Consider the following 16871-nt stretch of genomic DNA (forward strand, 5'->3'; position numbering starts at 1 on the left):
GCTCCTTCCTGCTTTTTGCAGTTACTTTTCGATTCTGCTGTTTATCTGCTTTGTGGGATGGAGCCATCTGCCCTCACCTCAGCCTGGGTGCTCCAGGATCAGGTCTCACACCAACCTGTCTTTAGCCACACTTGGAGAGATGTAGTTTTACCTAACAAAGTGATGTAGGAAAAATACCCCCAACCTTCAAAACAAACACCCAAAGCCCACAAAACCAAAACCAAACCCTCATCACCAAGCAGATGTCCCAAGCTTCGCTGGGCATCCTTCCTCTGCAAACAGCACACTGAGGATTTTTGCTGGCCTCTCCACAACCTATTTGCCTGCTCTGTACTGCCCTTTTAAACTTGGAGACAGCAGCTCCCAGCTCCAGCCATCCATCCACAACTCCCCTGTGCCGTGGTGTTTGACTGCCAGAGCTTCCATGGAGGCGACTGACTCCCTCAGGTACCACTGTCAAGCCATGCCAGCACCACAGCTGCAGCTTTTCCACATTAGAAATTTCTCCAGCCTCAGCTCCCACTGCCAAGGTTACTGCTGGGACTGCAGCCCCACGCTCCCAGCTCAGGAAAAGGGCATGAGGAAGTTTGGAATTCACCTGCAGCACCAGTCATAGAGTTTGCAGCTCCCCAGCCCAGAGGAATCAGCTTGGGAACAGTGTCCAGTATCTTGGAAAGGAAACAGGAGACTGTAAGTATTATTTAGTACATTCCTTCATGAGAGAATCCACAGAGCTGGGATAGGATGGAATATTTCACTTGCTTCTTGCCTCAGGCTGCTGCAGGCAGTTGGTATTTAACTGATGAGTTCATAACATCCACTCAAGACTTTCAGTGCTCTTAAAACAAGTCAAAGACATTCACCCCATTTTTTCCCAAAGGAATTCTTTATTGACACATTTCCTCAGTCTTTATCTTAAAGAGAAACAGTTCCATACCCAAGCTCCTGCAGTCCCCATTTCACTGGCTCTGTTCCTCACAGTTCCAGTCAAACGAGGAGTGCCCCTGAACAACACTCTACACTCCACCTATGGCCTAGTACATCTGCCCACTAACATTTCGTCCCACGTCCCCAGGTCTGCAGAGGGAGGGGAGCAGGGGTGGGGGAAATGGAGATTCACCAAATCAGTGTCAAAACTTGCTTCTCTAAAGGGTCAGAGGCAGTTCAGTCCCTCTGGGGTGATAAACCACTAAAACTACCCAGATATGTACATAAGTTTAAAGACCTGAGTAAGTCCCACTTCGCCTCTAAGGCACAGAATTGCTCACTCTAGGTATTTATATGTGGAGGCACCTTGCCTAGAATAAGATCAGGCCTCTAGGAGAAAACTTGGAATTTGTCAGCTCCTGAGCAATGAAGTTGGACATCAAAGAGCAAAACACCCAGGCCCTGGAGGGACTGGGTGAGCTCCATGACTCTCTGCCAGTTTTGTAAACTAAAATTAGAGCTGGGGCTTTCAACTGAGAAACCCATCCAGTCACAGCCAGATGTACCAGCTGGAGGAGCCCTTAGAGACCAGAGCAGAGTCCCTCCAATGGTATCCATATTCCAGCCTTCAGAAATTCCTCCTCCAAGAATGAAGGGATAAGCTGAGAAGGGAGAAGCAAGTTTCATACACTCGGGAAACAGAGTGCACCACTGAATAAACACAAGAACTGGCTTTATAAACATGCTGCTATGACTGCATGATGCAAAACTCCAGTGCTCAACAACCAGCTTTAGAACCCTTGCAGTCTCCTCTACAGAAAATAAATCATAAACAAGTAAAGCGTAAGTGATGTAAGGCTTGCAATTCAGCTTCAGAGTCCAAGGGAGCATTGCCCTAATATGCAAAAGCTTTTTTTTTTTTTGTTTGTTTTTACGCTTTATTTCTTTAAAGTTCATTGCATTTAAAAATAAAGATTCTTAGTTTTGTTAAAGCTAGAGCATTAGTGTAACAATGAGGCAGCTGCTAAGTGAAGTTTACCTTTTAGGAGCCCAGAAAAAACCCCAACTGTTTACCCCATCTACCTGACAGCTCCAATGAGAGCCAGAGAAAACAGTAACAGGAGAAGCCTGGGAGCTCACAGAGTAGCCCACACAGAGAACGGAGCCAGGAGCTGAAGCTAAGGTGCCCATGCACTTGGCTTCTCCAGTTACTGCCCTCCTCATGCTCTCAGGGCCATGTATCTGCTCCAAGCCATGCCAGACAAGGGAAAACTGTTTTCATCCACAGCAGTGGCATTTCTGAGCTACTTTAAGGAAACTCCAGCTTACACGCTCTCCCAAAAGGACAGCAGTGATACATTTAATCTACAAACTTTAGTGTAAAATATTATTTGTGTACAAAACTTTGCATTCTCTTTATTTGACTTGGATCCAGCAGCAGTGTCTATGAATGAAGGATGGATCTCTCCAGACTGGCTCTCAGCCCCATCTTGGATTGGCATGTTGTTGCTGTGGTGGAGGTTTGGGAGGGAGGGGGCTCTTCCAGTTGTGCACAGCTGTGCAAAGCCACATCCAGGCCTAGAAGGGAGCGTTGTCTTGTGGAGGCTTGTCCCCAGCTCCAGAGGGCGAGTGGAGGCCGTCAGTGCTGTTTTCCCTGCTGCCCACCACTCGGGACTGGAAGGAGAGAAGAGAGTGAGGACAACAAGAAAGCAGCACTGGGAATACCAAGTCAATTCCCCCTTGTCAAGGTCACCTACTGTAGCCAAGACTTCACATATCTGAGAGGCCATTTGCCCGAATACTAGTCTACAAGAAAAACATTGCAGAAATTAAAGTTTCTGCACAAGGCTTCACACTCTGTGTTTACAAGACAAAGCAGACTGTTACCTTTATGGTCCCAACTCTATCTTCAAAGGACTTGAAGGTTGCAGAATTCCTTAAAGAAAGAAGAGGGGAGAAAAAAAAGCCAGATCAAGACATGTTAACTCTTAACCATATCAAATGGGCACAGTGTGACTGGGCTCTGTGGCCATTCCCCTGCAGTGACACCATCACCCAGAACACTTCCAGCTCCTCACAGCCTTTGGCACAAATCTCTCAGGCACACTAAGCATGAACACCACATCCAAACTCCAAAGGAAAACATTTATACCACGTGAATTCCCTCAAGTGCTCAAGCTAAAATGTTGAGGGAAACAAGTCCTAGTTTACTGGGGAATCAAGGCACGTTTAGGTAGAGAAGAAAACAGCTCTTAGCTTTAAAAAATTTCCAACTAAAACTATTTTGTTTTAAATAATGGTAAGGAAAAGCTGAGAAAGGTTTAAAACAAAGACTTCATTTTCCTATATCACATCCCATGGGGAGGAAGGGGAAGGGCCATGTACCCGCACCTATCAGCAGTTTTATTTCTAAAGGGGTGATCATTTGCATCAGGAAATGCTCACAAAAATCACAGCTTAATAAATTAATCAGAGCATTTCATGTTTCTAGCAAAGAAAACCAGGTCAGTTGTTTGACAGCCCAACAAGCTGCTTCGCTGGCGAAGGATTTCAGGGAGTGCTCTGTACTGAGCATGCAGACCAGGCAATTACTCATAGAGCTGCTCCCCCGGGCCAGGCTGCGGGAGCGCTGGGAGATGACTCGCCTCATCTCAGTTATTTTTGTTCCAAGGAATTGCTTTAGATTTGCAGCCATAAAACAACCTCTGCTGATCTGGAAAGAGGATGAACAGAGAGAGTTCTGTGGGCTTGTCCAGCCCTGCATGGAGATCACCAGCTAAGGCATGTGAGGGAAGGCCGAGGAGAGGTTCCCGTTAGGATTCACCTCGGTGTCAGCCACAGCTGTGCCATACATTGTGGCAGAACTGTAATCCTGCCCTTCAGGGACCTCTGGAAGCTGCAAGCTTCAACCAGACTTTGGTACAGGTGCAACATTTCACTTAGCCCAAAAAAAGACAGGTGCTAATGACCTTAAGAGATACTAAAATACCCTTTAAATAGTCAAACCGAAGGCCGTGGTTAATCCATGCTTGGAGAGGGGCCTGCTTGAGAACAGAGCTGGTTGTCCAAGTCAGAAGAAACCCCCCAGCAGTGATGGAGACAGCTGTCCTCCCCCCAGCCCCACTCAGCAGACACAGGCTACATTACCTCATGGCTGGCATACTTATCGAGTGGCGGATGGAGTAGCCGCTGCTCGGAAGCATTCGGGACAAGGAGGAAAAAGTTAACAACAATTTGACACCGTGCAAAAAGCAGCCTGACCCCGGGTCTGAAGCACTCACTGTCCACACACAAGCTGCTGTGGACAACCCAAGTGCTAAATGCCAGCCCCATCTCTCCTTATTTAACAGCTGCAGCCCTGAATTTATTTTCCCAGACAGAGGATAGCCAGTATATAACTGCAACTGTGATACAGAAGTCAATCCCAGGGCATTGGTTTGTGGTAGATTTCTTAATCTGTGTCAAAAGTTTAGGCAAGGCTTAAATAACCAGCTTCCCCTTTAAAGTCTGCAAGGGCCTGGCACAGAAACAAATGCTCTTTTAGAGCCTTGAAGAGTATCTTACCTAAGGGAATGTGAGATGGAGTGAGCCCTGGGAGAGGCCACGGGCAGCAGAGAGAAAAAGGAAGGAATAGTCAGAAACTTGCACAGAGCTAAACACCAAATGCAGGGACACGGTCAAAGAATCATGGGACAGCAAAGTCAAATACCCAGGAGGAAGCCTCTCAAAATAAATCACAGAAGCAAGCAAAAAAATTCTTTTCGTTAACTCCAGACAAGCTAAGATGTTTCTCAAAGAGCATTAACAGCACCTACATCAACTTAGAACCTGGCTGGGGAGGGGAAGGAGTAGATGTGCAACAGAAAACCAAAACATTCTGCCTAACCCCATCCACATGTTTTTTTAAGCAATTTTTTTTCTGAAATTAAGGTTTTACCAAGCACCAACTATATTGGTAGAGATACCTCCTTCCCCCATTTCCCCCTGTGGTCTCTCATACAAAGACAGCATTGCTCAGACTTCTGGTGAGGACTTGAGCAAGGGCAACCTGCAATGGATACCTGCACTTTATCTTGCCAAGCCTTCAAATCTCAAAGTTACAGTTCAGAGAACAAATGCACTGCAGGTTATTAAAGATAAGATTAAAGGTATCATGTTTACCCTGTAACTTGGTTGTCCATTTTTAAGATGGGATTTTGCAATGCAGTAGCATCTCCACAGTCTGAAACAACAGACTGAGGTTTCATACTTCATTAGGAAGATTACCAGAATGCTCTAAAAGAGCTGTGTTTTATTCCACTTAAATATAATTCTTCTGCAGTAGGAAGCATCATGGCAAGTTGGATGTGAATACTTGGCAATGAATACAAGGGCTTTTCCTGACAGCCAGAGCAAAGATGTTTGGCTCTGTGGTTTCACTTCCCCATATATCCAAGATGCCTTGAAATGCTGCCTTTGCATGTGAAATAAATTAACTTTCTACTTACCCTTGCTTAAAGGAGAACAACACAGATAACACATCCATGCACCATGCTGCTCCATACAGAATACCACAAGCACTGGTTCCTTGCTCAGTATCTTGGCCTGGACCTAGCAGTAACCCTTTTCTTCCTTCCATAAGGATTGAAAATTTACATAAATTCCAGAATCTGCAAGCACTTTGGGTTCAGGCTGACATTTCATAATGAATTTGCTCATAGCATTATGTACAGCAGCAAACTTCATCAGACACCATGAAGTGCACAGGTGGACACAAACCCACAAAGCAACAAAAAGAAAACACTTCCAATTTTGCAGTTTACTGGCATCAGTAAAATGCAGGAACAGAATGTCTAAAAGCCAATTTACTTTTTAACTGTAGGTGGAGATAACAGAGACATCTGAACAGGCCAAGATTTGAAAAAATCCCACCCACTAAGTACATTTCCTCCCCTCAGAGCAATCCAGTAGAGCATTAATGCAGCAAGCACACAGTTACAGCATTAACTTCCCAAGGTTACAATTCACACACCAAAATTATTTTGACCAGAATACAACAAGTCTAAAGATTTAACATGTTACTTGTATTTAAAAACAATTTGGTCCAAGCATTTTTAATGGAATTAGGCCCACGCCCTTGGGGTATTGGAGGCTCTGTCCCATTCATCAGGTCTTCCTTGCATTTATCAACTGGTGAAGGCTGACTAAACAAGGAAAACCCCTCTGTTATCTCATCACCTCCAGTGCTGGAAAATAAACTCGCTTTACAAGTGAATTTATAGTGTAAGAAGGAAAAAACCAGAGTGCAGTAATGGAGGTCAGTGTAGGCTATAAGGCCTGTAAGAGAGATTCTCTGGGAACAGAGATCATCCCACTGGTTCAGAGCAGTGATCACAGCAATACAACAGACTTCACTCCTCCTCAGCTCTGATCTCATGTCAGAACAGCAGAGTTCACCTGGCAAGGGTGAAAAGTGGGACAGCTCCTACAAAACCTTATGCTTAGAATTAAACCTTCTTCAGTATCAGAAATAGGAAGACTTGGATGCAGCACAGGAGACAGAAGTCTGTTTATATATGCAGAGAAAAACTAAAAGTCTTAAAAAAAAAAAATCATTACTGTGTTCCCCCACAGGGCCACATATACAAATCCTGCTGAAATAACTTTGGCAGGGATTCCCAAATGATAAAACAGAAGCTGCCTGTATTTCACAACACCTCACCCGAGGTATTAGCTATAAAAAGGAATGCAGATGTTGAAGCTGAGAAAAACCATTGCTGCAGAGGCCTGGCTTGTGCCTGGGCCAGCTGTGACAGCGACTGTGCCAGGTCAGCTCTGCCATCAGGAAAGCACCCCAGCATCCCCTCCCTCCATCACCTGCTCCTGGGATGGCACAAGCATTTCAGCAGCTGCATTCTCCCAGCTCAAAAACAACAGGCAGGACCAAGCCTGTCAAAACAGCTCCTGCCTGTGGCAACCCCAGTTCAGGAGTTCCCCGTGTGGTCCCAAAAAAAGCACAGTTCCCATTCCTTTGCTGCAATAGCCCAGCCAGACTGCAGAAACCAGGCCCAAGTTCATTCATCAGTTTGGCAAAATGTGTTCCCACCACATCTTGTGCCAGTATTTGCTGTGATTACATGAAAGTCTCTTTTTTCCATCACACTAGGGAGTTTCCAGGAAAGCAAAGTTACAACTTGAATGCTGGAAAGGGTAGGAAGCCAGCTAGTCCTCTGCCAAATTCAGAGCTGTGAGCTTCTGAAAACACCAAAAAATACCCTCCAGGAACACAGTAACTAACTCATTGAGGACAGAACCAGAATAAATCAGTACTATGTGATCAGAGGCCAACAAGTTCTTACCACTCGGATACTCCCAGCCACAGTGGAATAGGAAATTCCCTACAAAGAATGACAGCTACCCATTCAATCAAGGTCTGAGATAGCATGTTAAATACAAGCTCTAAAAATTCCTCCTTAGTAACCTAGACAGGCTGTACATCCAGAATTAGCTCTCAAATCCAAGAAAAATGTGGTCAACAGATTATGCATGAGAAATGTGGATGTTACCATCAGTGGAAAAGAAATACTTAGCTTAAAGTTCTGTAGAAATCTTCAGCTTAAATCTTTAAGTTTACCTGAGGAGCAGGTAAATCACCAACTCTAACCTTGGGCTTTGTGCAGCTGAAAATCTTACAGAGCAAGAACATCAGCCAGGAGAACCAGTCCTTCTTGCCAGTTTGGAAAGGTTGCAATTTGCAATTATTTCAGTGGTCATCTACTTAAGGAATGGAGATAAGCCCAACCACAGAAAAAAAATTTAATGGTGTCATAATCTTCTGAATCAATTGATATTTTCCAACCAACATGACATAACTGTGCCTGGAAGACATGCTGCCCTTCTCATGGAATGTCAACACCCAGAGCTTGAAACCACATGGAATGCAGCAAACAGACTTTTCCCTTTTTGTTTTTAATCATAACAGAGCACAGGAGGGATGACCCTTCTCTAATCCAAAGCAGTTACACTGAGAAAACACACCTCCATAACCCAGTAAGAAATGGAAAAGGGAAATTTAAATTCTAATTTCTTACATATGATATAAAAGCTGCAGTGAATGTACATGACGGTAAAAGCTGCTAAAAATGTTTGGTCGGTTATCCTAAACCAAACTTAAATGCCTTAGAACAGGCTAATCCCCTCAAGTAAGTCTTCAATAAGAGTTTAATCTGTCCTGAACTACAATGCACAGGGCCACACAGAAGGTGGCAGTCCATCAACAGCAATGTGCTGCCAACTAAGCAGAAAAATGGAAGAAAGCCTAGTTATTGTCTAAAGTCCCATTCCTGTTTGAAATCAAGATCAAAGCCCTGGAGTGCAAAGCAGAAATCTTACCTCATGTCACCAAGCTTCCTGCTGATAACAGAACCTACATTGGAAAGGGCTGCTGAAGTCTTCTGTCCTGCCTGGGAAAGGGTTTCCTGGGTCTTCTTGTAACTACATGGAAAAAAAAATCACAAATTGAACTAACAAGTTGGATCCAAAAGTGTCCCATTCATTTTGAAGAAGGACCCCATATTAAAGGAAAGAAGCTGGGTTAGTGAGCTGCACTGACTTTACTGAAAGAGCCACTTCCAGACTTGCATATGTTCAAATACTTGAAGTTTTACAAAAGCAGCAAGTGCAGGACTAATTTTTCCAGATGCTCACCTTATACTTTCGACCATATATTCTTAAATCTAACAAATATTTGCTAAATACCAAAGCAAAACTAATTTTTCACGTGGAAGCTCTAACACCTCAGCACTATAGCCTAATTGTTCTGCAACCATCTTTTCATATCCTGGAGGAAATAAATCCAGGAACCTATTCCACACCTATTCCATACATTTCAGCCTTGAGGAAGCCATAGCACTTGTTGTGGAGTTATATTTTGGAGGAAAGAAGCAAGAAGCAAGACCATCATCACCATACAGTAAAGAAATGCAGGAATCAGCATTAGCTCTACAGCAGCAGTTTAGAAATAAATTAGTAGAGAAATTTCCTATCAGTTACCATTAACCACAATAGGTAAAAGGTCTAACAGCTTTTATTTATCAGCTGATTATTTAAGTTTATACCTGAGCTGGAGACACTCGAGAAGCTTTGTTTCCTCCAGATGAGACTAATCTCAGGAACAAAGAATCTTTGTGTCACTTTCATTAATTCATTCTCTCTAAACTATTCTACAGTTGATGATTAACATCTAGATTTATGTCATTCTTCAGACTACAAAGAAAAGACTCAGGCTGAAAAACAAGTTAAACATTTTAAACTTTTCTTATTCCAAATATTTCAGCTTGAGATTATTTTTTTGCTTGATGAGGACATTTAGGAGAAGGGCATTATAAACAGCCTAATCTTCTGTCATGCCTGAGCTCCCCTGGCTACGAACACCGTGGTGACAGATGACTTACATCTCCTTCTCTCCAGGCAGAAGTGCATGGACAGCACCAGAACTGGATTTGAGCAATTCCAATTACAACATGTTGGTTTGTTGTTTTCTGAATCACAAATACACACAAGACTGAAGCACAACAGGGCAAAACTGCATCAGCTTTTCCTTCCTTTGTCTCAGAGAGAATTCCTATACCTCCTATAATTCCTATAATTCCATTTTTCAGACCAATTCTCCTTGAAGTCAACAGCTCCGGAAGAACCTGAGCATACCCCAACAGCAAGGCCTCAACATTGCCTCTGCACAACACAATTTCTGCACCTCAGCACAATTTAAGAGTGAACTGATCAGCACCAAGGCTGCTTGGACATGCAAGGATTGCCTTCCTATTCCTATTACAGCACTGTGTTTGAGGAGGATCTCAAGCCCTGCCTTCAGCAGCCAGGCTCCTCCCTGGCTGAGCCCTGGCATGTTTTGATTTACAGCTGCCTAACAAATACTGAAAACCTCATACTCACCAAAGTCTGCAGTGCTGACTCTAGGTCTGCTTGGCACTCAGAACTCAGCACTGAGGAATGGTTTGCAGCCTCAAAAGACACCATCATGCCATTCATACTGCAAAATTCCAGGTATTATGTCCAGCTCCAGCAGGCCAGAGATTTTCCAATCGTGTTTTCCACGCCTGACAGCAGAATTTTTAATATAACCAAAGAACAAGCACTTGGGTGCTGCTGCTTCTGCCTGAGTGTGCTCCTTCCTCCAGCACAGCTGCTTGTGCTGGCACAGCAATCTAAATCAAGGCAACAATCTGGATTAAATGTAAACTTGGAAGCACAAAAAAAGCAGCAGCTGGATCAGATGGCCAGCCTAGTCCTGCATCCACAGCTCCCACACACACGTACACACCTCCCTGGTGCCAGGCAGGAGGCAGAGCCAGGGAAGCACAGGGAAATGAGCAGCTCTGTAACCCAGAACTGCCACCAGGCACACATGTGCAGCTGCAGCTGTGACAGCAAAGGATCAGCTTATACAAGGCTCTAATGCAACTTAACTACACAAAGCCCTGACCTAGAAGTTGCAACTCTTCTCCTGCAAGTGCCACAGCCTGGTTTTCCATGGGTGTAAATTCACAAGCATTCACTTTCTTCCCTTAGCCCCAGCACAAAGCACAATGGAATAATCCAAATCTGGGAGTAATAAATAGAAGCTCTGGCTAATACCCCACTTTACTCACAAGCAATTGGCTGCAGCAGAAGCTGCAGAGATGATCTCTGCCCTGTGCTGTTCATCCTGTGGTATTCAAACATTTCACTGTACACCTCTCTTATAAACCCTGATAGGAAGGAGTGAAATCTGCACCCTCAAATTCTCCTTTATCCATTAACACCAGCTTCCTCTCACTTGCTTTCATCCAGCAATCACCATTTGAGCTGTCTGGCTAAAGACACAAACTGTGTTAAGTCACCTCACATTCTAGTTACAGTGAAACTGGATCTAGGAACAGACTGGGGTGGGTTTTGCCTGTTCATGTACTGCTTGCATAGGGAAAGTCTGTGGCCAGGAATGGCAAACACCAGGAAATTCCACAGCACACAAAAGCACCGTAAGGTCAGGAGTCAGGTCCATTCCCAGTTCAGTCAAGAACCTTGTTAGTTATAGAGCAGAGGAGCACTGCAACAGGAAAGACAATTTATTTGCATAAAAAACCCCAAAACAGATGAATAAAACCTCACCCTTGGACTTCTTGAACTTGCCTTTTTGCACTCACTAAACTTTAAAGAAGTAGAAATTCTGATTAATTTCTGAAAATGTTACTGGAATCTTTCAATCTCTCTCACGTCCCTGTTTCAGTCTCCACCTTGCCAGCACCAATTGTCACTCTGTCCAGTGCCAAAGCAAGCAGGAAAGCCAAGGTGCCACAGCTCTTCAGGCCCTAAGTGCTCCACAAAAGCACATTTCCGCCACACTTCTGGTGCTTGTCAAGTACAAGGAAACAGATACAACCAGAAGTTTTCAACTCTAGCAGGCACACCCAGGGAGGGACTCTGAACTCCTGCTGGAGTCAGCCACAGTCAGCAAGCACAAAAACCAAGGTCATTCTACTTGGCAAGTGAAATGGTGACAGTTTACAGCTTTTTAATCTAGAAAACACAGTTGAAAGTAGACCTGCATACTTCAAAGTTTTTTCTGCTACTCCTACACTTTATCTCTGCTCCTCTTTCACCCATGTTAGGAAGAAAGCTGTGCATTCACACATGCTGCTGATAACCAGACAGCTCCAAGGACTGCATTTTATACCCACTCCAGAGAACAGGAAAAGCTGGCTCACATCTAAGACCTACCTCCCCAGTTTAAATCAGCTCAGAAAATAATGACAAAACCTACCTGCACCCACTCCAGCACTGTAAGGGATCACCCTACATACATACAAGAAGTACAGAGGCCAACTTCTACAATATGCCTCCATAATTTAGTCCAGATGAGAATTTAATTCCAAGCATTTAGTAAGAGCACATCTAAGAGAGATTTACATTGAACAACTGGAGTAGAACAGCTGTCAGGTTTAAGCTGTTTGAGTCTATTTCTGGCCCCAACATGAGAGGAAGCTGCCCTGGACACTCCAGCTCTATTCTCATCAGGTACCACAGCAGAAAGCAAAGCTCCTGCTCCTTGTAGAGCATGTCGGGGTAACAAGAAAGTCAGTCTAACTATTCCACAGCTTCTCAGCTAAAGGTGTAACATGTGGCACACAGGTCTCAGCTACCCAGGGGTTTCAGCCAGTTCCTGAGACCAGGCAGGCATTTATAGAGCATCACTTGGAAAATGGCCTGAGGAAAAGCTCCCTCTCCCAGCAGAGGCATTTATTGGGTTAAAAAAGTTGAAAGCTAGGAAAGATAAATGTCCAGGTAGATCTGGTGAAAGCAGAGGACTGGGAGCAGAGGCACAGCACAGTTAGTGACAGCAGACTGGCAGAGGAAAGCATTTGTTAAGGCTGAAGGTTAAGACACTCACGCTTCTGATTGAGTTAATTTTTCATTCCAGTCCTCCAGTGTGCTGCTGGCTGAAAGATATCTACAAACACAACTGAGGTTAGAGACAGCTCCAAGATTCACTACAGACACTTCTTCTGACACTTCCCACGTTATTAGTGACTCTACACTTACACAGAGGCTTTATTTCTCTGACAACAGCTTCAGCCTCTCTGGTACAGCCAGAAGGAAAAGAACTGTTTGAGAGGCAGGGAGACACCTAAGCCCCAGTTTCTTTTGTTTAAGCATGTTCAAACACTGAGCACAAAGAAAACAAAGCCTGCATTTAAAAGCTGTCAGGAAATGAAAAGCTTTGCACCTTCTGCTCCCTTCCTACATGCTCTGTTGATGGTCTAAAAGCACAGATCAGTGAACTGATCATAAGGCAAAAAGAAATCAAACTGCCACACCCAAAGATGTATTTTACCAATACAGTAGAAACCAGACAATCAATTAAATTTTGTTTTTTCTGATCTTTAAAAATCATGTTTCTGTGTACGAGAACAGTACCTTAAGGGCTGTGACAATTAACTCTGGAGGTACAGACCACACACACTACAGAAGGTGGCTGCTCCCACCTCAGACAGAACACAGAGGTGCTCAAAGGAGGGGACTTATCACCCAGAATTCACTTGCCCCAATTAGATCAGTGCCACCTTGCCTAATGATGTGATGTTCCCAATTCACGTTTTCCTCTTAGCTAAATAATCTCCTTCAACACAAGACAAAGGGAGAGAAACTTCAGCACAGAAAGCACTCAAGGAATCCTTAAGTTCAGTTATGCAGCAGGAATCAATGATTCATATCTAATATCAGTAGAGCTCTAATATAATTAAAGATATAAATAAAATAATATACTTTATTCCAGAAGCAAAAGTAGCCAGATGCTCTTTGTCTGCATTTGTCACCTGCCTGGATACACAGTAAAGATTAAAATTCATGGATTTCTAGTGCTGACACTGGGAAAAGGGTCACACACCAATGCAGCAGGTTCAGAAGCTCATGAACACTCTGGCAATTGCACAGCCCCTAATTCTAGCTACGGGGAAGCACCTCCAGCCACTTCTCTCCCAGGTGGGCAAACAGAAAAGCAGCAGTCAAACTGATTCTTACAACATTCATGATGAGAAACAGCTTCACAGTAAAGGTTGAGTTCACTAATAAGGCACCTGAAACAACAGACTAATCTACCAATTACCAACTGAAGGGAAATTTTGGTCAAATTTTTGTCCCCTCTTTTTTTTTTTTTTTCATACAGAATGTGGTCTGGTAACTGATCGGAATTTTTCTTCTGCAATTGCAAGACCATGACAGAGATGATGGCAGTAACATTTACTCATCTCCTCTGCAACTGAGGGATGTTTCTAGCTGAAAGCCAGGCATGCTGGAAGTAACAATCCTGCTTCACCCTGCCTCCAGCTCCCAAGCAAGCCCTGATTCCTGGGAGAACAAGGAGCAGCACAAATCAGGGAAGGCAGCAAGGAACAAGGAGGAGATGCTGAGGAGCCCGAGGCACTCACAAGTCAGATTGTGTCACTTTGTCATTCCACTCTCCAAGTTTCTCAGATGTTTTCACATAACTAGAAACAGAAAGTGTTAATGAATATAACTTTAATATTCATTTTTAGAAGACAATGACACAGATTCCAGTGACAAAGGAATAACAGAAATGGGGCAGGGACAGAGGAGGGAAGATGAGAAAAAGAGAAAGAATAAACAGCAAGACGAACAGCTCAACAACCTGATCTGCAGTATCAATGTCATCAACTCCAAACCCCAGTTAAGTTACAGGAGACTTTTTAGTCTGAATGATGTCCATGAGCACCCAGAGTCCCTGACACCCAGTGCAGGGACAAACTTACCTCAGGGACCCTCCTCTTGGCACTGTCAAGCACAGCAGGGACCACACCCTTAATGTCTCCTCAGGAACAGTCGCACTTCACATATTTAGGACAAGATGACTGGTGAAGCACACCAATATCACAGATTTTTTTCCTAAGAAGTGCAGGCTTTTAATTCAAGCTATATGACCCAGGGAATGCTTCTGAACTGGCACAAGCTGTGAAACTGCTTGCACTTCTCTTTGAGGCTGAGTTCAGAACAAGGCCTGTGCCTCAAGGAACGAGCAGAAATGGGAAAACTGAACCAGTAAGTGTGATCCAGATCTCTAACACCACGGCAAAGAGCAGCCAGCAACAATTCATCCTGATCATGGATATGGAAATCCAGCTTATGCAGACATAAAAAATATTTTTTAAGGTGTCTTTTACTCCATAAATCCATCAGAAGAGAAACCTGCAGGCACTCAAAAGAGCTCTGGAATACCCTGCTGGGAAGTGTCACACACAGTCCCAGGTAAGCACAGGTGTGTCACAAGCAACACTTACGCGTTGGAGACTTGGACATCGTGCCAGCTTTTGGACAGGTTTTGCTTTAACCCATCCAAGGGAGTCAGACCCAGCTTCCTCTTCAGCTCTCCACAGTGCCTCTCTTTGGCAGCCAGAACTTGCCTAAGAGTACCAATTTCTTCTTCAACCTTAGAGAAAGGCAGAGGTTTGTCTCAAATCACAGTTCAGTTAGAAACTCTAAATTAAAACAGATTTTTACATCCATTGAAACTAGCAACATTTCATTGACATTAATTTTAAAAATTGGGAAGAACATCAAATAAATTATTCAACTCAACACAAACTGTGTTGGAATGGGAGGCCACTCAGACTTCACCTCTATACAAGTCACTGGACTGGTGATTTAGTAACACTGAGATGAACAGAAACCATTCCTTGTATTGTAATTTCAACAGTAAACACCATTCAGTCGCCAAACCTTATTAACTAAGATCTTATCTTATGTTTCTTTTCCTCTGATGTCTTTAAAGCAAAGAGTTTTTCCTCAGAGATCTTTCTTTCAATACTTTCAAAGCACTCTGGAGCTGTTTCCAGGCAGAGTGGGTTCATTTCTACCTTAGCTGCAGCTCAGCAAGCCCTGCATGAGCACCCAGAGCAGCAAAGTCCTCCCCTGCCACAACCTGCAAGTCAAAGAAGCACCACAAGATTCTCACATGAAGGAAAGGACCACGGAGAAACAGCTGCAATTATCTTCAGCCACGTTTCAGACAGAAATTATAACCTGACCTTTAAACCCCGAAAGGTGATCAAACTTTAGGATGTTACATTGCAAACCCTCAGCTCTTCAAAAGCATATAGGCACCAAAACCAGTTGCATGTAAAATGTAATAAATATTTAAGAGAAAAAAGGTAAGAAGAAAAGCTCATTATGTGTTCCAGTGTTTCAGCGGAAAAATGGCTTTTTTTTGCTTAGCATTTGCCTGAAGTGTTTTCTGGCTTCACATGGAACCAAAACCCTACACTGAGCTCATGGCCTCAAAAGCCACTTATTTCCTTAGAGCTCTAAATTAGGCTGTTCTGGGGAAGAGCAAACAACACACCACAGCGTTTGAAGTACCTGCCAGCTTTGTGCATTTGAACAATTACCTCAGAGACCCAAAGGTAAGACTGAAAAATTAAAAAAAAAAAAAATTCCAAAAAACCACCACAACCAGTGCTGCCCCTGTGGCTCCTGTGTGTTCCTCCCCAGCAGAACACAGCCGCACGCCGCCCCAGCGAGCCCCCTCACCTTGGCGAGCTCGGCTCTCAGCTCCTCCTCCTCGGCCACACTCAATCCCTCGGGCGCAGCGCCCCGGGCCGCGTTATCCACGGGAACATCGGTCATGGCATCCGCCAGCAGACCTTTGTTGGGAGAGTTAAGGTTGATATCTGTCGCAGACAAGGAGCAGAGGCACGGAATAAGCAAGCGGCAGGCGAGGCGCGTTATGCAAAGCAGGGCGGGGGGCGGCGGAGCTGCGGGAAGGGAACAGGAACGGAAACCTCCGCCGGAGTTTCCTCCACGAGCATCCACCGGCAGCAGCACCGGGAATTCATTCCGCGGCCTCACGGGCTCCCGTGCCCGGCACCGCGGGTGGGGACGGGGCCCGGCGAGGGAAGCGGCGCTGAGACCGGCGGGGCCGCTCCCCACCGCCGGGGCCGCGCCCCCCGTCACGGCAGCGGCAGCTCCCGGTGCCCCGTGCCCGGCACGCCCCGCCACCGGCGCCCCGCGCCCGGAGCACCCGGCCCGTACCCTGGCTCGCGCTCTCCATGGCGGCGCCCCGGGCCCGTCCAGCCGCCGCCGCCGCCGCCGCCGCCGGTGACGCGCTCAGCGCGCGCCGCCCGCCCGTTCCGGGGAGGGTCGCGGGCACGGCGCGTCAGCGCCGCGTCGCCACGGTGACGGTGACACGTGTGCCGCCGCCCCGGCACCGGACACGGCCGTGACGTCATGGGGGGCAGCGCGGCCGGGCGGGGCCGGGCGGTGCCGTGAGCGCGGCCCGAGGGCAGGGGGCAGCACCGGCACGGGGCACCGGCACGGCGGCACGGCCCGACACACCGGGCAGCACCGGGCACCGGCACGGCGGCACGGCCCGACACACCGGGCAGAACCGGCACGGG

General features: G+C 45.5%; 1 protein-coding gene across 8 annotated transcripts; it reads right to left on the reverse strand.

The window, feature by feature from the left end:
- Positions 1–863: 863 nt before the first annotated feature.
- TPD52L2 (TPD52 like 2) lies at positions 864–16606 on the reverse strand. Of its 8 annotated transcripts, XM_021527316.2 has the most exons (11): positions 16507–16602; positions 16006–16145; positions 14757–14905; positions 13890–13949; positions 12353–12412; positions 8299–8400; positions 4492–4518; positions 4075–4116; positions 2815–2863; positions 2685–2733; positions 864–2601 (listed from the first exon to the last, which is right to left on the reverse strand). In XM_021527316.2, exons 1-10 carry the CDS (start codon positions 16523–16525, stop codon positions 2698–2700), a joined length of 684 nt encoding a protein of 227 aa, XP_021382991.1. In that variant the 5' UTR covers positions 16526–16602; the 3' UTR covers positions 864–2601; positions 2685–2697. The 8 variants fall into 8 exon arrangements, with proteins under 8 accessions (XP_021382991.1, XP_021382988.1, XP_021382987.1 ...); XM_021527313.2 differs by lacking the exon at positions 2685–2733 and having other exon boundaries at positions 16006–16118; positions 16507–16606; XM_021527312.2 differs by lacking the exon at positions 2685–2733.
- Between the last annotated feature and the right edge of the window lie 265 nt (positions 16607–16871).

Source organism: Lonchura striata, chromosome 17, assembly GCF_046129695.1.
Source record: "Lonchura striata isolate bLonStr1 chromosome 17, bLonStr1.mat, whole genome shotgun sequence".
Taxonomy (NCBI): domain Eukaryota; kingdom Metazoa; phylum Chordata; class Aves; order Passeriformes; family Estrildidae; genus Lonchura; species Lonchura striata.